This window comes from Aquila chrysaetos, chromosome 1, assembly GCF_900496995.4.
Source record: "Aquila chrysaetos chrysaetos chromosome 1, bAquChr1.4, whole genome shotgun sequence".
In the NCBI taxonomy this organism is placed as follows: Eukaryota; Metazoa; Chordata; class Aves; order Accipitriformes; family Accipitridae; genus Aquila; species Aquila chrysaetos.
In genome coordinates this window covers 48,965,072-48,984,861 of record NC_044004.1, presented here as the reverse complement: position 1 = coordinate 48,984,861, position 19,790 = coordinate 48,965,072, and the positions used below count along the sequence as shown (strand labels likewise).

Genomic DNA, 19,790 nt, shown 5'->3' with positions numbered 1-19,790 from the left:
AGAGAATTGATGGCAACCAAATATAAATGATAGTAGGAATCGGCAATGCAATAGACTTAGCAACAAGGCTTCATTTTTATCGGAACTACTTTTTATCTAAAACTGCTTTAGGAACAATTCCTGTCTTCAGCTGAAGATAAAATACAAACTAACTATGGACTTGTGTAAGTAACTAGTGGTTTTAGTATCATTTTAGAAAATAGGTATATATATTTTTATAATCTGTAAATGATGAATTCCCTAAAAATATGAAGGTTTTTACTCTTTGCGCAGGAATCTGCTTGAACGTCAATTTAATGATTACTACTAGTAGATGGAATTTTGATATCCATTTGGTAGTGATTTACACCAGTGTTTTCAAGGCTGCCAACAAGCAAATCCAGAAGGCAGGCAGCCAAAATTCCAGAAGAGACAACTGTCTTTTATTTTATAGCTTATGCATTTTGAGCTTAATATGATTTTCCACTAACAAGTTCTGTACCTTCTCCAAAGTGCTAAAACTGGTGTGCAGCATTGCAAAGTAACACAGCCTCTTCGAGGCAAGCTAATATTAAACTCATGGTAAATTATAGAAGTTATACTGTTTACTTAGGGGAAAGAATAGTAAGGTTAAAAGAACTATACATGATTTATTGCACACACTGGTTTCAATGGTCACATTTTTAAGCTTGACTATATATGAAACAACAATATATCAGCTAAGTGTTCTTTCCCATCTGATACAGAATGAGCAAATACATAAGAGACAAGGAAAAGATTGCTGTAACACTTAAGAGGAGCACAAAGCATGCATCGGTTATATCATGTGCTTGATAAACAGGATGCAAATCATATGTAATCTTTCCAGAAAGGCATCGAAAACAAGCTGCATTTGAAGGAGCAAAAAGGGCACAAACAGAGTCTTCTCACTTTTCAAGCAGAACCATAGGAAGTGGGCACACATTAGCATGGTGAGGTCCAAATCTTGTGCTTAATATGATGACTGAATGCTTTCTAATGATTTCTAATGCTAACAGTATTCCATTTGCAACAGCAATATTAGTGAAGAAAAAGCTACTTATCCATTAGCCTAGACTCTATACATAAAATGAGGCCCTAGCTACCACTTCATACCCATCAACGTGAAAGATCAAACACAGTTTTGCTTTGTAAAGCATTTATTCTTCCACTGATCGCCTATTGGAAAGATGACCCCTATCAGGACAGCATGTGTTCCTTGCTCCTCAGAGCAATAGCTGCCGTTTGACCATTACTACCTGAAACTAAAATCAGATTAGCTAAGTTGTTGACTATATAGAAAAGGTAGTTCTGTGTGCCATGTGTGCCTCCTGAAACTATAAGTGCACAGAACTGAACACCACAAAGAACACCTCTCATTCTATTAGAAATTTACAAGTTAAGACATAAAAGTCAAAACCAAACACACTGCAGAGAGCATAATGTTAACAGGTGGAGAATAATATTCATTCTGAAATAATAGCCTTAAACTGATACTCCATGTTCTGATATGAACTGGGAATGACTCCTCTTCTTTCCTTTCCTCTTCCCGGCACAGGTTTTTGTCTGACTATAAAACTTGTCATCCTGTCTCCTTTCTTAGTAACATTTGTCTATCCCGATGAATTCCTAAGCTATGCCTTGTTTCATACTCCACGCCAGTACAAAGAACAAATGCCAGCTTTAAAAGAAGCACTCTTGCATAGCTGCATGGATCCTGTTGCATGATAGTACCGTGCAGGTGTAGCCTTTGAAACAGGATCCTATTCAAAGACAGGTTACAAGCCCACTGGCTGCAAATCTTGACATGCGTAACCGAGGAAACGACAAAAGCCACTGCACACATGATGCTGATCCCACAAGATCACTCAGTCTAACCACACCGTATGCTCTTCCTCCACCTGTTATGACCTGTACAATATACACGTCTGTACACATCCAACTTGTAACAGATTCCCAGGCACCAGCTAGACCCTTCCCTATAGCCCAGTTTTAATACACGTGATGCAAAAATACTTTTAAATATACACTGAAGAGAAACCAGAGTTACTCTAGATGTATTTTCTATGTATTTTATTGATCTGATACAATATACAAGCATACACAGCAGTATAGGCATGTGTATGTGTCTGGATATACATACATACACAAAATGCCATATGTATGATACATACAACAAACAAGGCCAGATTATCTGGTCTTGCAGAGATATGCCCAGCACAGGACCAAAGACCAGGGTGGAGGCATACAAGCCCTTCAGAACTGTAACACTGTCTGTTCCTACAGCTGTCTGGGGACCAGGACAGCTTCTGTAATAGGACAGAAAGATAACAGGCATCCATTTTAGATCTAGTAATAGAGAAGAAAGTTGCTTTTATCTTACCACTGGTTATTCTGTTTTCCAAGGGTGATCTGTTATTATTCAGATAATCAGGACTCACAGGCTTTACACTAGGAGATAAACAAAAGATGCACAGAACCTGCTAAGTGGGATTCCACAGCACAAAGTTAGCTAATAAAGCCCAGGGGGAGCCATGCTAGATGATGAAACTGCACCAGGCACAACAGGTTGTTGGGACCCAGGGGCTGAGATGTGGGAAATCTGGGTAAACACTTGAGAAAGAGCTCAGTAGGAATCCTTGCTTTATTCTTTGCCCACCCCCAATCCTGCCGTACTTATACATCCCTCTAGTACCCTCTTCTAATACCACCACAGAAATGGTCAGTACCCACCAGCATGCTAATAAAGTTTTTCCACAGTAAAGAATTACTACCATTTATTTCATTCATTATGTATTTTCTCATATTTTATGAGAAAAACAGTAAAATCGGTCAAGTTGGTTATCAGGCACCTGGCTGTGTGATTTACATAGGAAACCACAGTTGTTGGGAGCTGAAAGAGGAGAAGCCTCATGGCCTCACAGTGTATTTTGGGAAGAACAAGATGGATAATTACCAAGTTTGTGGCTATGTTGTATTTTAACTTTTTCAGCTCATGAAAACAGAAGGAATACTGGTGATATAGCTCTGATAGGCATATTTTGCTTGTTATACAATAGCAAAACACATTTTAAGCCATATTTTATACCATAAACTACTGTTAGTTGATAACCTAGACCTGAATTTCTTCCTCTGTTGCAAGTTCACGGCTTGGATCAATGAGACGTGTTCCTATCATTTTCCCATCAGACATTACTGGAGAAGCAGTAGGTGTCTGCATGGTAAGTAAAGAGAGAGAAGGAGAAAAACTGGGGGTCATAGTTGGTGGAGGGTATCCAAGATTATGGATAAGGGGAGAACGAGGGTATTTTTTAAATGCTTGCCCTGATATTATATTTGGCATTCGTGGTGGCACTGTCCTTAGGCCAGGCTGAGCTACTGATGTTATCAAAGGAGGAGGGAAAACAAGAGATTTCTTCTCCTTAGGGAAGCTATGAACGTGTACATTTTCATCTTTCAGTTTTGCAATATCATTAAACACTGAGGCAAGAGGTTGAAACCTGGGTTCCCAGCTGAGCACATAATCCCAGTTACAACCACCTCCGAGATCCTCATCAGGGGTGCCAAGAGTTGCAAGTGAATCATACCCAGAGTCCTGCCTATCTGACATCAAGACATAGTCTCTTGTGAGGTCTGCCATTATGTCTTTCTCTTTTATTCCAATTTTCTTAATTGTTTGAGACAACATTTTATGTGCGAAGGCTGTGTCACAGGCTTCTTCTCTGCCTTCTTTAATGGCCTGCACGCTCTCCATGCTTTGCGTGGTAGCCATGACATCCATTTCTCCAGACTGACAGGAGAGCTGATCAGACTCTCTTGGGATCCCTGAATCTGGCACCCGTGAGCCGCGCTCGCTCAGCACCGAGCCAGCGCTCCTTCTGCAAGGATGCTCATTGATCCTTTTGATTTCCTCGTCCTCTGCAGTTTCTCCTTCGGCAGAACTGTGGCCACTGGAGTCTGAATAACTACAGGGGACACCATCATCCTTCCCTTCTTCGATTCCTGCTAGGCTCAGCCATTCTGCTATGGCACCCATGGGAAGCATACTGCTCTCAGTACTTTGGATTTTCTGGCAGTCCTTATCTTCGCTGGCTGAATTCACATCAGTAGCTGAGGAGGATACTACTTCTTTTTTCACACAAGCATTCATCAGATCTTTCCACTTATGTCTCAGAATAAGTGCAGTAAGACTGACCGCAAGCAGTAGGAACACTATCAAGGAGACCGAAATGCTAATGGTCAGGCTGTATGCTGACACTATGGGATAACCCTCAGGAGAACTGGAAACATTTACCAAAACAGTGCATACTGTGAACTTTGACTCAATTTGGGGGCTATGAGCTCTTACCAACAATTCCAGGGTGTCATCATTCCTTTTGCTGCCATTTTTCTTTCTGTGAACAGCCTGAGTCAAATAAATACTACCACTGGTTTGATTCACAGAAAAGAATGGAGAAGTTTTTAGCAGGGAGTAACGAACAACTCCATCCAGTCCACCATCGCTGTCTGATGCTGTCACGCTGCCAAGCAACTGGCCTGCTTCGTTCCTCTCAGGGAGATTAAAGAAATACTGATCTTGTGTAAACACTGGGTCAAATTCATCTCTCCCCTCAATATCTACCTGAACTGTAACAGTAGCCAGTGAGTCACCTTTGTCTTTTGCTTGGATTATGAGACAGTACCTATTCTGACTTTCATAGTCAAACATTTGCTTTGTATGAATATCTCCTGTCAAAGGATCAATGAAGAACATGTCATGGTCTCTAGGAGCTTCACGATGAGCCAAACATGAAGACTGGACGGAGTAGGTAAGGTGCCCATAGGAGCCTTTATCAAAATCCAGTGCATTGACAGCACACACAAAAGAAAAGGTAGGCAGATTTTCACTGACACTACAGCTCAGGCTGGGAAACAGAAACAGTGGGCTATAATCATTGTCATCTAGGATGCTAACAAGAACAACAGAAAAAGCCACATTTTTTACATCAGCTCCTCCATCTGTGGCTTGGATGATCAAAGTGAATTTCATGATATCCTCATAATCCAGCATTTTCATCAAATCCACTGATCCCGTTTTCCCATCCAAGCGAAAATGTCCCCTGTCATTTCCAGAGATGATAGCATAAGTGATCTCTGCATTAGTGCCTGCATCGCAGTCATTTGCTGAAACTTCAGTGACGTGACTACCTACAGGGATGCTTTCCTTGAGATGAATATGGTACTCCGGGCTGCTAAATACTGGAGGATTATCATTAACATCCAGCACAGTTATTAGCACAGTAGCAGTTGAATTCAAGGAGGGCGTTCCATGATCAGAGGCAAGGAGGACCAAACGGTGAGAAGAAGCCGTTTCCCTGTCAAGAACGTTGCTCAAAACAAGACTGCCAACAAGTTTGTAGGATGTTTCTGACTCCATGACACTTGTTTCCACGGAGAATAAATTCTCAGCATTGCCATCAATAATGGAGTATTCAACATATGTGTTTTCACGGGTCCAATCATAGTCAATGGCTGAAAACGTGAGAACACTTTCTCCAGCTGAGGTATCCTCGCTCACGCTGAGATTGTACAGAACCCTTGTGAACTGAGGGGCATAGTTATTTACATCTTCTACGTGCACCTCTACAGAGGTAACCGCACTCAGGGTGGGACGCCCACCATCTGTGGCTTCTATCAGGAGCCGAATAATGGAAATCTTTTCCAGCCGTGTCACTGGTCCCGTAGCGAACACTGAACCTGAAAATAAAACAGAATTAACAAAAGCCCACACTTCACACTCACTAAGGCAAGTAAATGTGATTCCAAAAGCTGACTCTAATCAGTCATATTTGAAAATGACTCAACTGTAACAGCTGCACACCCCAAAGTAACTCTCTCACATCCAGAGAGTAGTGGGTCAATGGCTCAATGTCTGAATGGAGATCAGTCACGAGTGGTGTGTCTCAGGGGTCCGTACTGGGACCAGCACCCTTTAGTATCTTCATCAGTGACACAGACAGTGGGATCGAGTGCACCCTCGGCGACTTTGCAGGTGACACTAAGCTGAGTGGTGCGGTTGACACACCCGAGGGTTAGGATGCCATTCAGAGGGACCTGGACAAGCTCAAGAAGTGGGCCCATGTGAACCTCATGAGGTTCAACAAGGCCAAGTGCAAGGTCCTGCACCTGGGTCAGGGCAATCCCTGGTATCAATACAGGCTGAGGGATGAAGGGATTGAGAGCAGCCCTGCGGAGACAGACTTGGGAGTACTGGTGGATGAAAAGCTGGACATGAACCGACAATGTGTGCTCACAGCCCAGAAAGCCAGCCGTACCCCGGGCTGCATCAAAAAAGCGTGACCAGCAGGTCAAGGGAGGTGATTCTGCCCCTCTGCTCTTGTGAGACCCCACCTGGAGTACTGCGTTCAGCTCTGGGGCCCCCAAAATAAGAAGGACATGGACCTGTTGGAGTGAGTCCAGAGGAGGGCCACGAAGATGATCAGGGGGCTGGAGAACCTCTCCTATGCAGACAGGCTGAGAGAGTTGGGGTTGTTCAGCCTGGAGAAGAGAAGGCTCTGGGGAGACCTTATTGCAGCCTTTCAATACTTAAAGGGAGCTTATAAGAAAGATGAGGACAGACTTTTCAGTAAGGCCTGTTGCGATAGGACAAGGTGTAATGGTTTTAAACTAAAAGAGGGTAGATTCAGACTAGATATAAGGAAGCAATTTTTTACTATGGGGGTTGGCGAAACACTGGAACAGGTTGCCCAGAGAGGTGGTAGACGCTCCATTCCTGGAACCATTCAAGGTCAGGCTGGACGGGGCTCTGAGCAACCTGATCTAGTTGAAGATGTCCCTGCTCATTGCAGGGGGTTGGACTAGATGACCTTTAAAGGCCCCTTCCAACCCAAACCATTCAATGACTATGTTCATAAGCCATCTACTTCTACTTCACTCTTCACAGTCTATAGCTAAGCACCACAGAGACAATGACGTGTGACAATTTTCTGATCACAGTTGAAAACAGCCACTGCCCAAACATAAAGACAGGTTGGTGAATACAGAGTAACAAATGGGTAAAAAAGAAAACAGCTTTAACTGGGTGAGACATTTGTATATTCAGTATTTGTAGTTACCATCACCCAACAAACATTGCATTCAAAAATTCATGTCATGTAAACACCTGGGAATAGCAAGTAAGTGTAAGAACTTGCTCACTGAACAATAGTTGCACATCATTTTTGCAGTATCTAGTAATGTCTGAAGCTGATATTCCCCAAAATCTCATGTACACATGCATACAAAGAGAGAGACGCACAGTTTTCCACCTCCCAGAGCGTTACAACATTAGGCCAGAAAATTTAAACCGGTAAATCTCTTAACTATTGAAGAAAACTATGTACTTTGGAGAGAGTGTTCTCAATTTAGAAAACTTCTAAATTCCATTTAGGATTATAGGATAATATAAGCTCTCTAAAGAAGCAATCTTAAAAACATACTGCCCAAGCTGTAGGGAAGCTCCATTATGATAGGTTCAACTTATACTGAAAAATACTAAGTATGAACTTAAATTGACTGAAATCTAATACGTGAGCTGAAACATTATAAATCAATGCAAAATGTACAGCAACTTTTCTATCAAATCACATCAGAGGAATAGCACCTATAGGATGTTGTGACTAGCTGCCTCTTGCATGGTTCAGGGACAAACTGAGAACTCCAGTCTTTGATGGAACCAGTTCTTCAGCGATAATGGCAGATTTAGCCAGAACATATGGTGGACTTTGGCCACCAAATATTTCCAGAACTCAAGTGATTACTGGCAACAGGTGAGGAAGTGCAATAGGACTCTTCAATTTACACTGAAAAAGCTGAAATAATAAGCTGTGCTTACAGACTCACCATTCTTGTGATCAATGGCAAATCCCTCAGAGGAAGAGAGGATTTTGTAGGAAATCATTCCATTATGCTCTGAATCCCTATCCACAGCAGAGACTGTCAGAACAGTGGCATCCACAGAAATTAGCTCTGGCAAGCTCACCTGACATATAAAGCAAAAGTACAGTTTTGATAGAGCTTAATAAAAGATTTTGAACATGAAAAATACATTTTCCTTCATTTGATCTTATTAGAAAAAAACAAACACAGTTCCCAGCTTTGGAAAAAGTTTCACCTACCCATTTTCTTCTGGGACAAAACTATAAAGAACTGAGATATTGAAAACAATGTATACAATACAGCCAAAATTTATAGTAAACTTTAAACAGTAGTAAAATCCATCTAGTTCTAGTTCATTATGACAATAAGTTCAGAGAATCACCGAATCTCTTTTTGCAATACTACACTAATGGAAGGAATACCTACAATGGACTGCAACTAAAATTGGCTTTTCTCCCTGCTTTCAGAAACACCTTGATTTTCATACATGGAATACAGTCTGCAGTCCCCATCTGGAGTATATGATTGACCATTAAAAAAACCCAACATATGTACCCTGAAAATTCCAGCACCAGAGCACTTAATCATCGGTGGATTATTCCTAGAATTTAGTTTTTCAAAATACTCCCTTTTTTCTTCATATAATCTATGAAACCAAGAAAGCCCTTCTCCTTCTTAAAAGCTTCCATTATTTGAAGTCCAGATATAGTACTTTTGTGACCAAAGTTTCCTTCCACCTTATAAATCAAATTTCAAATGAACAGTATGATACAGCAGCTACTTTTGTTATAACTTCAAGTGTTAGTTTAAATCATTTTAACAGAGTGATTATATGTATATAATAGCCATATATATATGTATGAAACTAGATATGAAAAGTATAAATATGAAAACACTTGAAAGGACAATAAAAGGGTAAAAATTACAGGATGATGAATAAGGAATTATACATATCATTGCCCAAAAAGAAGCAGTGTATCTTACTGTCCACCAAAACATCAGGATTGTGGAGAGAAAAGCTCAGCTGATTACATTAGTATAGTCAATAGAGCTACACTGTTTTGCATCAGTTAATAACACTGCCTGTAATGTCTGCTCCAATCTACAAAAAAATTCCTAGCCCTTGCACAAGCAAGTACTTGCCTAAACTATTCTCCGAAATCAGACACATATGAGGGTTGAGGAAAACTTAAGGCAAGGTCTAAAAATCACTTCAGCATTAATAGTGTCTTTTTTTTTTTTTTTTTTCCTCCAGAATTCAGACTTAGAGTTTGAGTGGGCAGTTTACACAAATCCTGACAACTCAGGCACCTGAAAGTTTCACAGGTGCCTACAGTCTGTCCCATGGTTATCAAAGTGACTAAACTGTGGTGCCTGCACATGCTCAGGCGTTGCAATTTCTTTACTAAACCAAATGCTTAGACTTATTTCTTGACTAAATCTGTCTGAGATTTATAAATGAAGCATTATTAAATCCAAGTCTTCTGTGGTGCCTCGTATTTTTGGCTCTGAGCACATCCACCACGCACAAAAAGTGCCAAGTCAAGCAAACAGCTCAGTTCACAGGACGGCAGAATTGCTGGGACTGGAGAGCACCTCCACAGTGCATCTTGTCCAACCCTTGCCCAGAGGAGGGTCCCCTGGAGCAGGGTACCCATGACTGTATATAGTTGAGTTTTTAGTATCTCCAGGGATGGAGACTCCACAACCTCTCTGAGCAAGCTGTGCCAGTACTCAGTCACTGTTAGAATTTAAAAAGAAAAAGTGTTTCCTGATGTTTAAACAGAATGTCCCGTATTTCAGTTTGTGCCCACTGCCTCTTGTCCTGTCACTGGACACCACAGAGGAGAGTCTGGCTCCGTCTCCTTTACTCCCCCCACTAGTATTTACACGCATCGGTAAGACCCACCCTGAGCCTTCTCTTTCCCAGGCTGAACGATCCATGCTCTAGGGTCTCTTGGGCCTCAGCCCAAGCTGCACAGCCTAGCCCCACACAAACAAGGCCTAAGGAAACAACTCCTCTGGCAGCCTCACCTTTCCTGTGGCAGCCTTACTGCAGCCTAACTTCACCTGGAGCTCCAGGCTTTGTCTCTCTCCCATCCCTAACCCTAAGTCCAAGCCATTACATGTGCTGAGCCTTAGTCCAAGCCCCACAGCCTTAGGGCAGATGAAGTCAGGGCAAAACCCTTTTAGCAGCCTACCCTTTAGAGCCTTGTATGGTACCATGCTCACTTCGGCAGCACATACACTAAAATTGGAGTGATACAGAGAAGCTTAGCATGGCCCCTGCGCAAGGATGACACACAAAATTGTAAAGCATTCTGTATTTTTTTAGGGATCTGGGGGTGCTGGTCAACAGCAGGCTCAATATGAGTCAGCAGTGTGCCCTGGCAGCCAAGAGGGCAAACCCCATCCTGGGGTGCATCAAACACAGTGTAACCAGCCGGTCAAGAGAAATTATTATCCCGCTGTACTTTAGCTTTGGTGCAGCCTCACCTTGAGTACTGCGTGCAGTTCTAGGCCCCACAATTCAAGAAGGATGTGAAGGTCCTTGAATGTGTCCAGAGGAGGGCAACAAAGCTGGTGAAAGGGCTGGAAGGCATGTCCTATGAGGAGCGGCTGAGGGCTTTGGGCTTGTCTAGTCTGGAGAAAAGGAGGCTGAGGGGCGACCTCATTGCTCTCTACAGCTCCCTGAGGAGGGGATGTGGAGAGGAAGGTGCTGATCTCTTCTCCCTGGTATCCAGTGACAGGACACGTGGGAATGGTTCACAGCTGCGCCAGGGGAGGTTTAGACTGGACATTAGGAAGCATTTCTTTACTGAGAGGGTGGTCAAACACTGGAACAGGCTTCCTCGAGAGGTGGTCGATGCCCCAAGCCTGTCAGTGTTCAAGAGGCATTTGGACAATGCCCTTAATAACATGCTTTAACTTTTGGGCAGCCCTGAATTAGTCAGGACTGGATGATCGTTGTAGGTCCCTTCCAACTGAAATAGTCTATTCTATTCCATTTTATATATGTTTCAATCCCTTTAATCATCTTAGTGGCTCATAGTTGTCCATAGTTGCTAAACCAGCTTTGTTTCAAAACACTGTTGGACAACTTGACTTCTACAACAGTCTAGCAGTTCAAATCCTTGTCCAGAAGTCCAAAAGCTGAGCTCTGTACCCTCCTCAGTCTAGTAGGGGATGTTGGGGAGGTCAAAACTCATATCCCTCCCTCCCTAGGTCAGTGCCATTGCTATAAGGCTGGGTTACACATTACAAACTGTATGTACATGACCTACCACAGGGGCATTTGCTACACCTCTGTGGGGCTGTGTAACTGAAAATGCATGCCACAGTAACGGGGCCAGAATAAATGTACAAACTTGTTTACCATTCTCTCAGAAGAAGGAAGTTCCGAACACTAGACCCTGCTCCCCAAACTGGTTTGGATTATATCCAGTAACTCCAAGTGATGAATGCATGGTGTATGGAGTACAGCTAGCATTCACACCACTTTCCTTCTGAAGTCAGAAACAACAAACATGAAAACTTAACAGTTCCGTCAGTCCTTTTAGCAGAATTCCTAGGAAGGGTCTGGGGTTTCCCAGAAGAGCTCTGCTCTGTTTCTGCTCAGTAAAAGTTTGCAGAGACCTTCCCTCTCAGTGCTTAAATGCATTTTTAAGACAAATAAAACAAGCACTCCTACTATTTATCATCATATACAGAAAGATATCCTATGTTCATTGTCCATTTGCCACGTTCCCACCTGATACAAATCCTGAGTAAACACTGGTGGGTTATCATTGACGTCCAAAACAAGGATGGTGAGTTCTGCTTCTGTTTGATGTATAGAATCTGAAACTATGATTCTCAGCTTATACACAGCAGTTTCTTCAAAATCCAATGGTTCCACCACTGTGACTACACCAGTGTGTTGATCAATGGCAAATTTCATTCCGGGACTATTATCATAAATAAAACCAAACTGAAGTGCTGGCCTGGAGTCCTCATCACTTGCTGACACCTGAGTCACCATAAAACCAGGCAGGGCATCTGAAACAGTAATTTTCAGAATAAGTCATAGCTAAAAGATGATGTTATAATTTCTGAAGATTTTGCCAATCTTCTAATATTGGATTTTAGATATATGTAATCTTTCTGTATTAGCTTTTGGTGTATTTTGACTCTGTGTTTTAGAATAAGAGCAATATCCCGAAATACTATGGAAACAGTAGTGGATTTCTTCAAATGCATCTTGCTTTTATTTTAGTATTAGTATATTATAAATTTTAATTCAGGTTTTCTTTAGACTTTCCCAGATCCAGTGTAGCCAAAACTGATTCTTCACCAGCAACAGGAACTTCCATGGTTTTCCACAAGCATTTAGGTGACATGAATTTATTGAACAGTGTAACAAACTTCAACAAGAATATTTAACTGAGGCATCAGAGTCCCCTGGTCTGTGTAGAACCAGCGAAGGCATTTCTGAAGCTTTTCCAAAGGAGGAGAAGGCCACTAGGGAGAAACGAGACATCCAGCGAGACCTACATGGCACAAAAATCTTAAGAGCTCAAGGTATAGTCCTATGAGAGTGAGAAACTGGATACAGACAGTTTTTGTCATGTGCCAGATTGACAGTACCAGGGATTGCAAACTGAATGTATTAGTGATCACCTAATAAAGCCTGGAGCTAACAGAAATTAAACCATTTCCCATTTGCATGCCTGGGGCATTAAGCCTCAAAAATGCTGTGCCATGTCCTAAAGCAAGTGTTCTTAAATGGAATAGAAAAACCTAAATAAGTAGCCAGTTGTTTACAGCTGCTGTGCACCCATGACTCCCGTAGTTGTCATTACCAGTGGGAGCTAAGTTTAGGAAAGGCTAAAAAATTTCAGTAGGAAGACAGCCTTGATATCTTTTGTTAACAGGAGTACTGGAATTTCAGCACCTAAATCTTTATAAATTTTCTGCTGTGTATCTTAATGCATCACATGTGTGATGCCTGTATTTGAAAATGCTGGGCTTAAGACTCAAGGTCTGCAAATGTCACACAACATACCAAATGTATGATGGGATGAGAACTCAGGAGATCCTGGGTCCTCCTCTTCATGATCATCAACTGGATCAAAATATAGAGCATTTTAAAGCTTCATTCATATTTACAGAAATTATTTCTTTCATCACAACGAAGTTCAAAATGTCTCATTTCTAGCAATGCTGGTTATAACACCAAGTATTTTTACTGGAGAAAAGCAGAAATTGAAGACATCTGAAGAATACAACACTGGAGTCCAAAATGAGCAGATTACAGATGTATTTCTGCAGTTTGTTTTCCTCTTTCTGAATTGCCTATGGTTTTGTTCCAAACTATTCTTAACCACAATGTCTAAAGATTAAGAATAATGCCTCTGAGAACAAAAGCAGATCACACTTTACTTTGATATTTCAGTATTATCCTTTTTACTACAGTTGCTTGGTTACACAAATCACCAAAAGCACTATTGTTGTCTGACAAATCCCAGTCTTAACAAAACTTAGCTGTACTATCACACTTACTTTCTGGGACCTCCACTTCACCTAGTGGTTGGACAACTGGAGCATTGTCATTAACATCTAACACTTGTATCCTCACAATACTTGTAGCAGAAAGTCTGGGGTTTCCTTTATCAGCAGCTTGTACAACCAACCTACAATTAAAGGAAGCAGTAATTGTCACTATTGGTCAGAAATCACCGAATTATCCACCAATGTTATAAGCAGGGGAAAAATTACAAATAAAAAGATTAGCCCTTTCTGCTCCTCATTGCAACTCTTGAATTCCATCTTTCTTCCTCTAAGGTTGACTGTCTGGAGTTTTATTTTTTGTGTCTTGCAGGAAAAATGTCCAGGAGATTGTAGGTGGCAAAAACATAACAAAATCATGCAAAGAAAAGGAATTATTCATCTGTATTCATTTCACCCAATTTCATACCAAATGTAGGTGGTTAAACAAGCTAGCAAGACTCTTTCAAATAAGACACATTTCTCCAGTTGGTAATTCAGAGCAGGAATTAAAACTTAAGTACTAAATTGTCCTTTGGAGGAACCTGACTCTCCTCATTGTTTATAAAGGGACAACAGGAATGTTAAAATTTAATAATATAAAAACATCCAAAGTAATACTCAGCCAAAATGTCTGCAGAGATATAGAATAGCCCCCCATTATACTATAAATGTAAGTGATAAAGTGAAAAACCTGAATACATGCACCATTTGACAATGGCAAAGTTCACAGTGATTTTAGCTGGACCAGAATCTCACTGTCAGATTAAGAGAGTTTGCCTGTATGCTTCCATTTTACACCTGCATGAGGTTGGGAAGTAGATTCTGTTAACAACCTTTTGATTTCCACAAACAATGTAGCAAAGAAAATGGTAAGTAACAAGCTGATAAACATGGATAAAAGGATGTTTGCTCTCTGCGGGAACTAGCTTCTGAGCAATACAGAGCAAATGTTTATTGTAAGCAAAGATTATTTGGAAGACTTCACCATTCCCTAGTATTGAAAATTATCCAGAAGGGAATTCAAAATTAAATCTAACTCAACAGGTGCTCTAAAAAAAAAGGAACAGACCAAAAAAAAGAAAACATCAAGCTATGTGAAAGGATATACACGTCACAGCCTGGCATCTCAATTAAACATTTTGTGTACTAACAACTGCATGTCGCATCATATTTTCTGGGTCTCCCTGCAAGATCTTCTGAATGCTTTATCTCCCCCTCTTTCTTCTAAGTCACAGATTCTACTTAAAGTGTCAAATAGATATTACTTCCTGAATGTTCACATGACAATATGGAATACCAAGGCTGTAACTCAAGCTGTGGATTGCAGCACTTCCATTCCTGAACCACACCAGCTCTGCTCTGGGTGTTCTTGTGGTTTCTGACGCCGACAGAACACATAACTTGAATTGCAGGCTAGTATTCAATCGGTGACTATGTATAATTCCATATAGAAAGTGTATTTTTTCTAGAATGAATATTGGTAAGGTATACATATGGAAATATTTTACTAAAAATAATCACTTTCTAAGGTTTCAGGAAAAAACTCTCATAAAAACATCTCAGCCAAAGCATTAAAATTAAGGTTCTGTCAACACTTGTAACTCCTATTATAAGGGACTTAGAACTTCTGGGGATGAAAACGTTCAATTTAGATAAAATAAACAACTCCTTGCAAATTTGAAAGAACCAATGGTAACATTTTGAAATTAAACAGGAAAACAGTTTTGAAAGCTTCTTTTGCTATTCACATTTCACCTAACAATGTACAGATTAATAACATATTAATAAAGAGAAGGAATATGAAGTTTCAGATTCCTCGAACAAACTGTCAATTTAAAAGGCTAGAATTCCTACATAAATACTGAAATAAATCAGGCTCCCAGTTAAAGACAGATATGAGAATTATTATGCTTACATGTTCAATACTTCATCACCAGTAAACATCCTTCCTTTGAAGGATTTATTCCAGGCATTCTTTTAAAGTATTAGTTACCAACAAAATGTATTATGCTATTTAAATGACTAAAAATCAGAACTGATGTTTTTGATTCAGTGAAAAACTGAAAAATAAACTCCAAATGAAGTGTTCTGTATATTAGGTGAAAACAAAGTATTTTAGGACACTATTATCAGATCACACTGATATTTAAAAAAGAAATAAATCATATTCTGTTGAACTTTTTGATGTGGTTTTCTAAAAGTTATTCTGGTTCATCAGAATTCTGATTGGATGTTTAAAACTTTGAGGCCCCAGAGGACAGGAAAACTTGCAAATATTTTAACTGATGCCACAACCATATGGGAAAAAAAAGAAGTAACTTCTACTGACACATACACAGAAATCTACTTTTTGTAGAGATTGCAGTATGTAAAAAGGATGTATTAATGAATCTGCATACTCGTATTTTCTCTTCAAGGCATGATTTATTTGCTTTCTAATTCCAATTATGGCATGACCTGTAAAGAAAAACTGTCATGTCCACTTGATCATATTTACTCACAGTTTCTTGGAAAGCAGGAAAAAACTAATACTTAGTATAAGACAGCTTATAGATGGAAACAGCTTACAGAAGCATCTTTATCAAATTACGGAGAAGGAAATTTGAACTATATTCTATTTAAAGAACAGAACATGTCCCTATTTCTTGGATTTTGTTTGAGTGCTTTCTCTGTGTCTTTACGTATTTATAAACAAAGGTTCCGGAGAGGGAGTGGCTGTACAGTTCTTAATAAACTAAAGTCCAGGAACTGTCATCATTCTTATAGTGAATCATCACACTCGTTTATATCAGTAAGTGTTGCCATTGATTAAACAAGACTATATATCTTCCCCTAAATTTGAGAAGTACGCAAGAATCCATGGTACAAATCGGCAGCTTTAGTGCTGTTCTCAATGCTGTCTGGCTTGCACCCAGGCTCTGTGGGTAATGGATATCAACAGAAAACTACAAAATACGTAACACAAGCAATCTCAAGTTAAAGTGGACAAAAAGAAGAATACATTTTTACAAGAACCTTGCATACAAACCTGTAAGATGAAGTGTTTTCATGATCAAGGACTGTATTAGTTGCTAAAATCCCCCATGCTGAATCAATTAGAAATGTTGCATTTTCATTACCAGATAAAATTGAGTATTCAGTATCCCCATTCAGCCCACTGTCAAGGTCAGTTGCAAATACCTGTTTGGGAGCAAAACTGAGGCTTAATTCAAAAGGGCAGAATGCAGTTTCAGAAAGAAGAACCTCACACTACAGTCATCTATTTCTGGTTACTTTCCTTTTGACTGCACAGATTAAGCAAATAATCATATTGGTCTCCAACATGAGTGTCATGTGAGGTCACAAAATCTGCTCATGAATTGCAATAGGATGCACATGAATTCTTTCCCTGAGTAAATCGAAATTCAGCTACATAAAGGGCTAGGGCTGAATGTAATCATTTTACACTGCTTATATTACTATAAGGTTGCTGTTAGAATGTTGTCTCTGTTTAGTGCATAAAAACGGGGCCTGGGACTGGCCTTTAAAGTAGTACTGCTATACAAACAGACAAAGGATAAAATAATTAAATTATTAAGTTTTCAGAGGTTTCATGGAATAGTTCATTAATTACTTTTCAAAATACAAACCAGAAAATGTAAAAAGGGCAGAGGCAAGCTATAAACCCAACAAAATAAATAACATTCAACAGCAGTGAACAGGTCTCTCAAAGACTCCTCTGACTCTTCAAAGAGTTGTCTTTGTATTTTTCTGGTTGCTGAACAAGCATTATTATGAGTACGGGATCCAAACCATAGCAGAGGCAACCAGTCAGACTGAATAAAGGAAACATAATAGAATGTATTCTGTCATAAAATTTCAACTACACATCTGGGTTGACTGCCTTTTGATTTTTCTCCATTCCTGGACATATGTTTCTGTAAATACAATGTCCATCAGTTTCTAATCACTTTGCCCTGGAGGCATTTGTAGCTTTCCATTTATTTATTCTCTAGAGGAGGAATATCTTTAGTACCTAACATGACCCTCACTGTGACCTGACTTGCAATGCAAGAACATACACTGAGGAAATTATGCGTTCTTCTAGTCCAACTGATGTCTTCTTTTGCACTAACACGGCCAGCTGGAAACACTTTCAGAGAATGGATCCATTCAGAGGAAGAAGTGTTTGCACATTTAAATTGAGACAAGCTGCTCTTTAAGCATCAGATTTTAAATTGAACACTTGGGTTTGACTCTACTAGTTTGATGATTTGAAAGTATTCTTTTTATTGCTATAGCCCTTTCAGTAGATGCATTAATGCAAGACCCAGCCTACATTGTAACCAGAACCACAGCTTTGAATGGTGTTTTTCAACTACTTGAAGAGAGAAACAGAAAATTAAAAGAATTTAAAGTCCAGCTGCACAACTATTAAGAAGATGAAGAATTCTCTTTTAACTTAACAAACCTGAATGAAAGATCTGAAATGTGGTCTAGGAAAAAATCATTGAATATTTTAGATATTCAAGCGAAGTAGCAGAACGCCAAGAACCCCACTCTCAGTTTTTAAGAGACAGTGGTCCAGAACAGACCTAGCAGGATTGTAGTCACAAACAGATCAACCAAACTTCTTTTTAACTACAGCACTGGGCTTGGGAAGATATATTTCCACTTACCTGTATGATGTCTGTTTTAGGACTTTGGCCTTCCCATACTGATGCTTTGTAGTAGCTTTGCTCAAATTTAGGTACATTGTCATTCACATCTTGTATCAAAACTGTCACTCCACAGAGCGCTGAATTCAAGCTATTTTCAGCCAAAACTGAAAGATGTATTTTATTCTTAACTTCATAATCAAGAAACTTTGGCTCTTTTACTGTGATTGCACCTGGTTTATTAAAATAAAAAAAAAAAAAATCGAGATGTGACATGTGTCTTCAGGAAAAAACATGCACAAATGCAGTTACGAAGTCCCTAACGTATATGGTCTCCTTCACTGAATACATGACAGAACTCCAGCAAGCTCCCCACCGTGTCCTTCCTCTACCTAACATCACCCCCCACATGCTAGTTACTGTACAAATCTTGGACAGCTAGGTTTTTACTGATCAACCACCACATTGGCAATTTCCTAAAGCAAAGCCGATTTACTTGTAGAGGGATAGAGAGGAAGAAAGTGGCTGCGTGACGTGTGCTCCTTGACACGTGACAGTAAGCCAGCTGTGTCTGAAGAGACTCTTGGCCCTCATCTGAAAGTGGCTACATCTAGCCCTCCACCTATATCCAAATCGGGCAATAGGTGCATCAATTTCTGTATCTGACTGACATACAGGTAAAACACTGACTCCTCCTGATGCAGTAAGCCCCACCGCCCCAACTGTTACTCTATCAAAAATAATCAGTGAAAATTATTGAGAACACCAAGCACAACTAGACACCTCCACATTCAACCTGAAATGTCCTTGGAAATCCGTAGCATTGTTTTGATGTTCTAGGTAATACAGTAATATACTCAAAATTCTTCACTACATCTAAACACCAAACATAGTTAATTTTTATGTTAATTTCATCAGAATTCAAGTTGAGTTTTGCATGGATTTTTCAGTAATAATGCCATGAATATCTATGTCCCAAACCTGTGATAGCATAAGAACCCATCTGCTGTGGCTCTCTCCAAGCTAGTGCTTTTCAGGTTTTATTTTCTAAGATATTGAGAGGGTTTGCAAAATCACTATCACTGGAGGTTTTTAAGAACACAACAAAGTTCTGTCAGATTTCAGCACAATTGATTCCCCTTCTGTATCAGAGGACAGACTAGTTCATGTCTTTGGGTCACTTCCTACTATACTTCATGTGATTCTACAATATAATAAACCCCCCTAGAACGGGAGAAAGTCTTCTCCAAAGTGGGGTTAATTAACATCAGTGCTTGAAAATACAAGTAGAGAGACCTTTGGCAGTTTAGAATACCTAAGATAGAAAGGGCATCAATAAAGCTCAAAATACTTCTGCTGTAGAAACAATGGGTAGAGTTACTAGTGTCAAAATTAAAGCTGAGGTAAGAACTGTTCTTAAAAAGAAGTCCTGAAAGGCTGCACTTCAATTAATGTTTTCTAAGAAACAGAAGAAAGGTTTCAGAAGAAAGGAAACAGAAGAAACCACAATGGCTCAAATATCTCAAATGAAGACTTGTGACATCCACTGCTATAGAAATTCCACTATTGTTTGTGAAGGGAGTGCTTACGAGACCCTTAAAAACATCATGTAACCATTTTTCAGCCTGGCTTGATAAAAAAAAAGGAAAATCCCATCTGATTTTCTTTTTTCTTTTTTTTTGGAGGTGATATTGGAGAAGATTCACTTTC

The 19,790-nt window shown here is 39.9% G+C and overlaps 1 protein-coding gene and 1 non-coding gene across 2 annotated transcripts in view; one reads left to right on the top strand and one right to left on the bottom strand.

Annotated features, from left to right (window-relative positions):
- Positions 1 to 609: 609 nt before the first annotated feature.
- The window catches only part of DCHS2 (dachsous cadherin-related 2), a 121,368-nt gene continuing 102,187 nt past the window's right edge, over positions 610 to 19,790 (bottom strand). The window contains exons 15-20 of the mRNA XM_030022948.2: positions 18,102 to 18,313; positions 16,472 to 16,623; positions 13,456 to 13,586; positions 11,666 to 11,952; positions 7,879 to 8,017; positions 610 to 5,733 (exon numbers count right to left, since the gene is read on the bottom strand). Of these exons, the coding sequence (XP_029878808.1) occupies positions 3,110 to 5,733; positions 7,879 to 8,017; positions 11,666 to 11,952; positions 13,456 to 13,586; positions 16,472 to 16,623; positions 18,102 to 18,313 (3,545 nt within the window). The 3' untranslated portion in view covers positions 610 to 3,109. The remainder of the gene's footprint in view (positions 5,734 to 7,878; positions 8,018 to 11,665; positions 11,953 to 13,455; positions 13,587 to 16,471; positions 16,624 to 18,101; positions 18,314 to 19,790) is intronic.
- Positions 10,139 to 10,245, top strand: LOC115347790. The gene has a single exon (XR_003925608.1). It is a non-coding gene; the product is annotated as a U6 spliceosomal RNA (small nuclear RNA).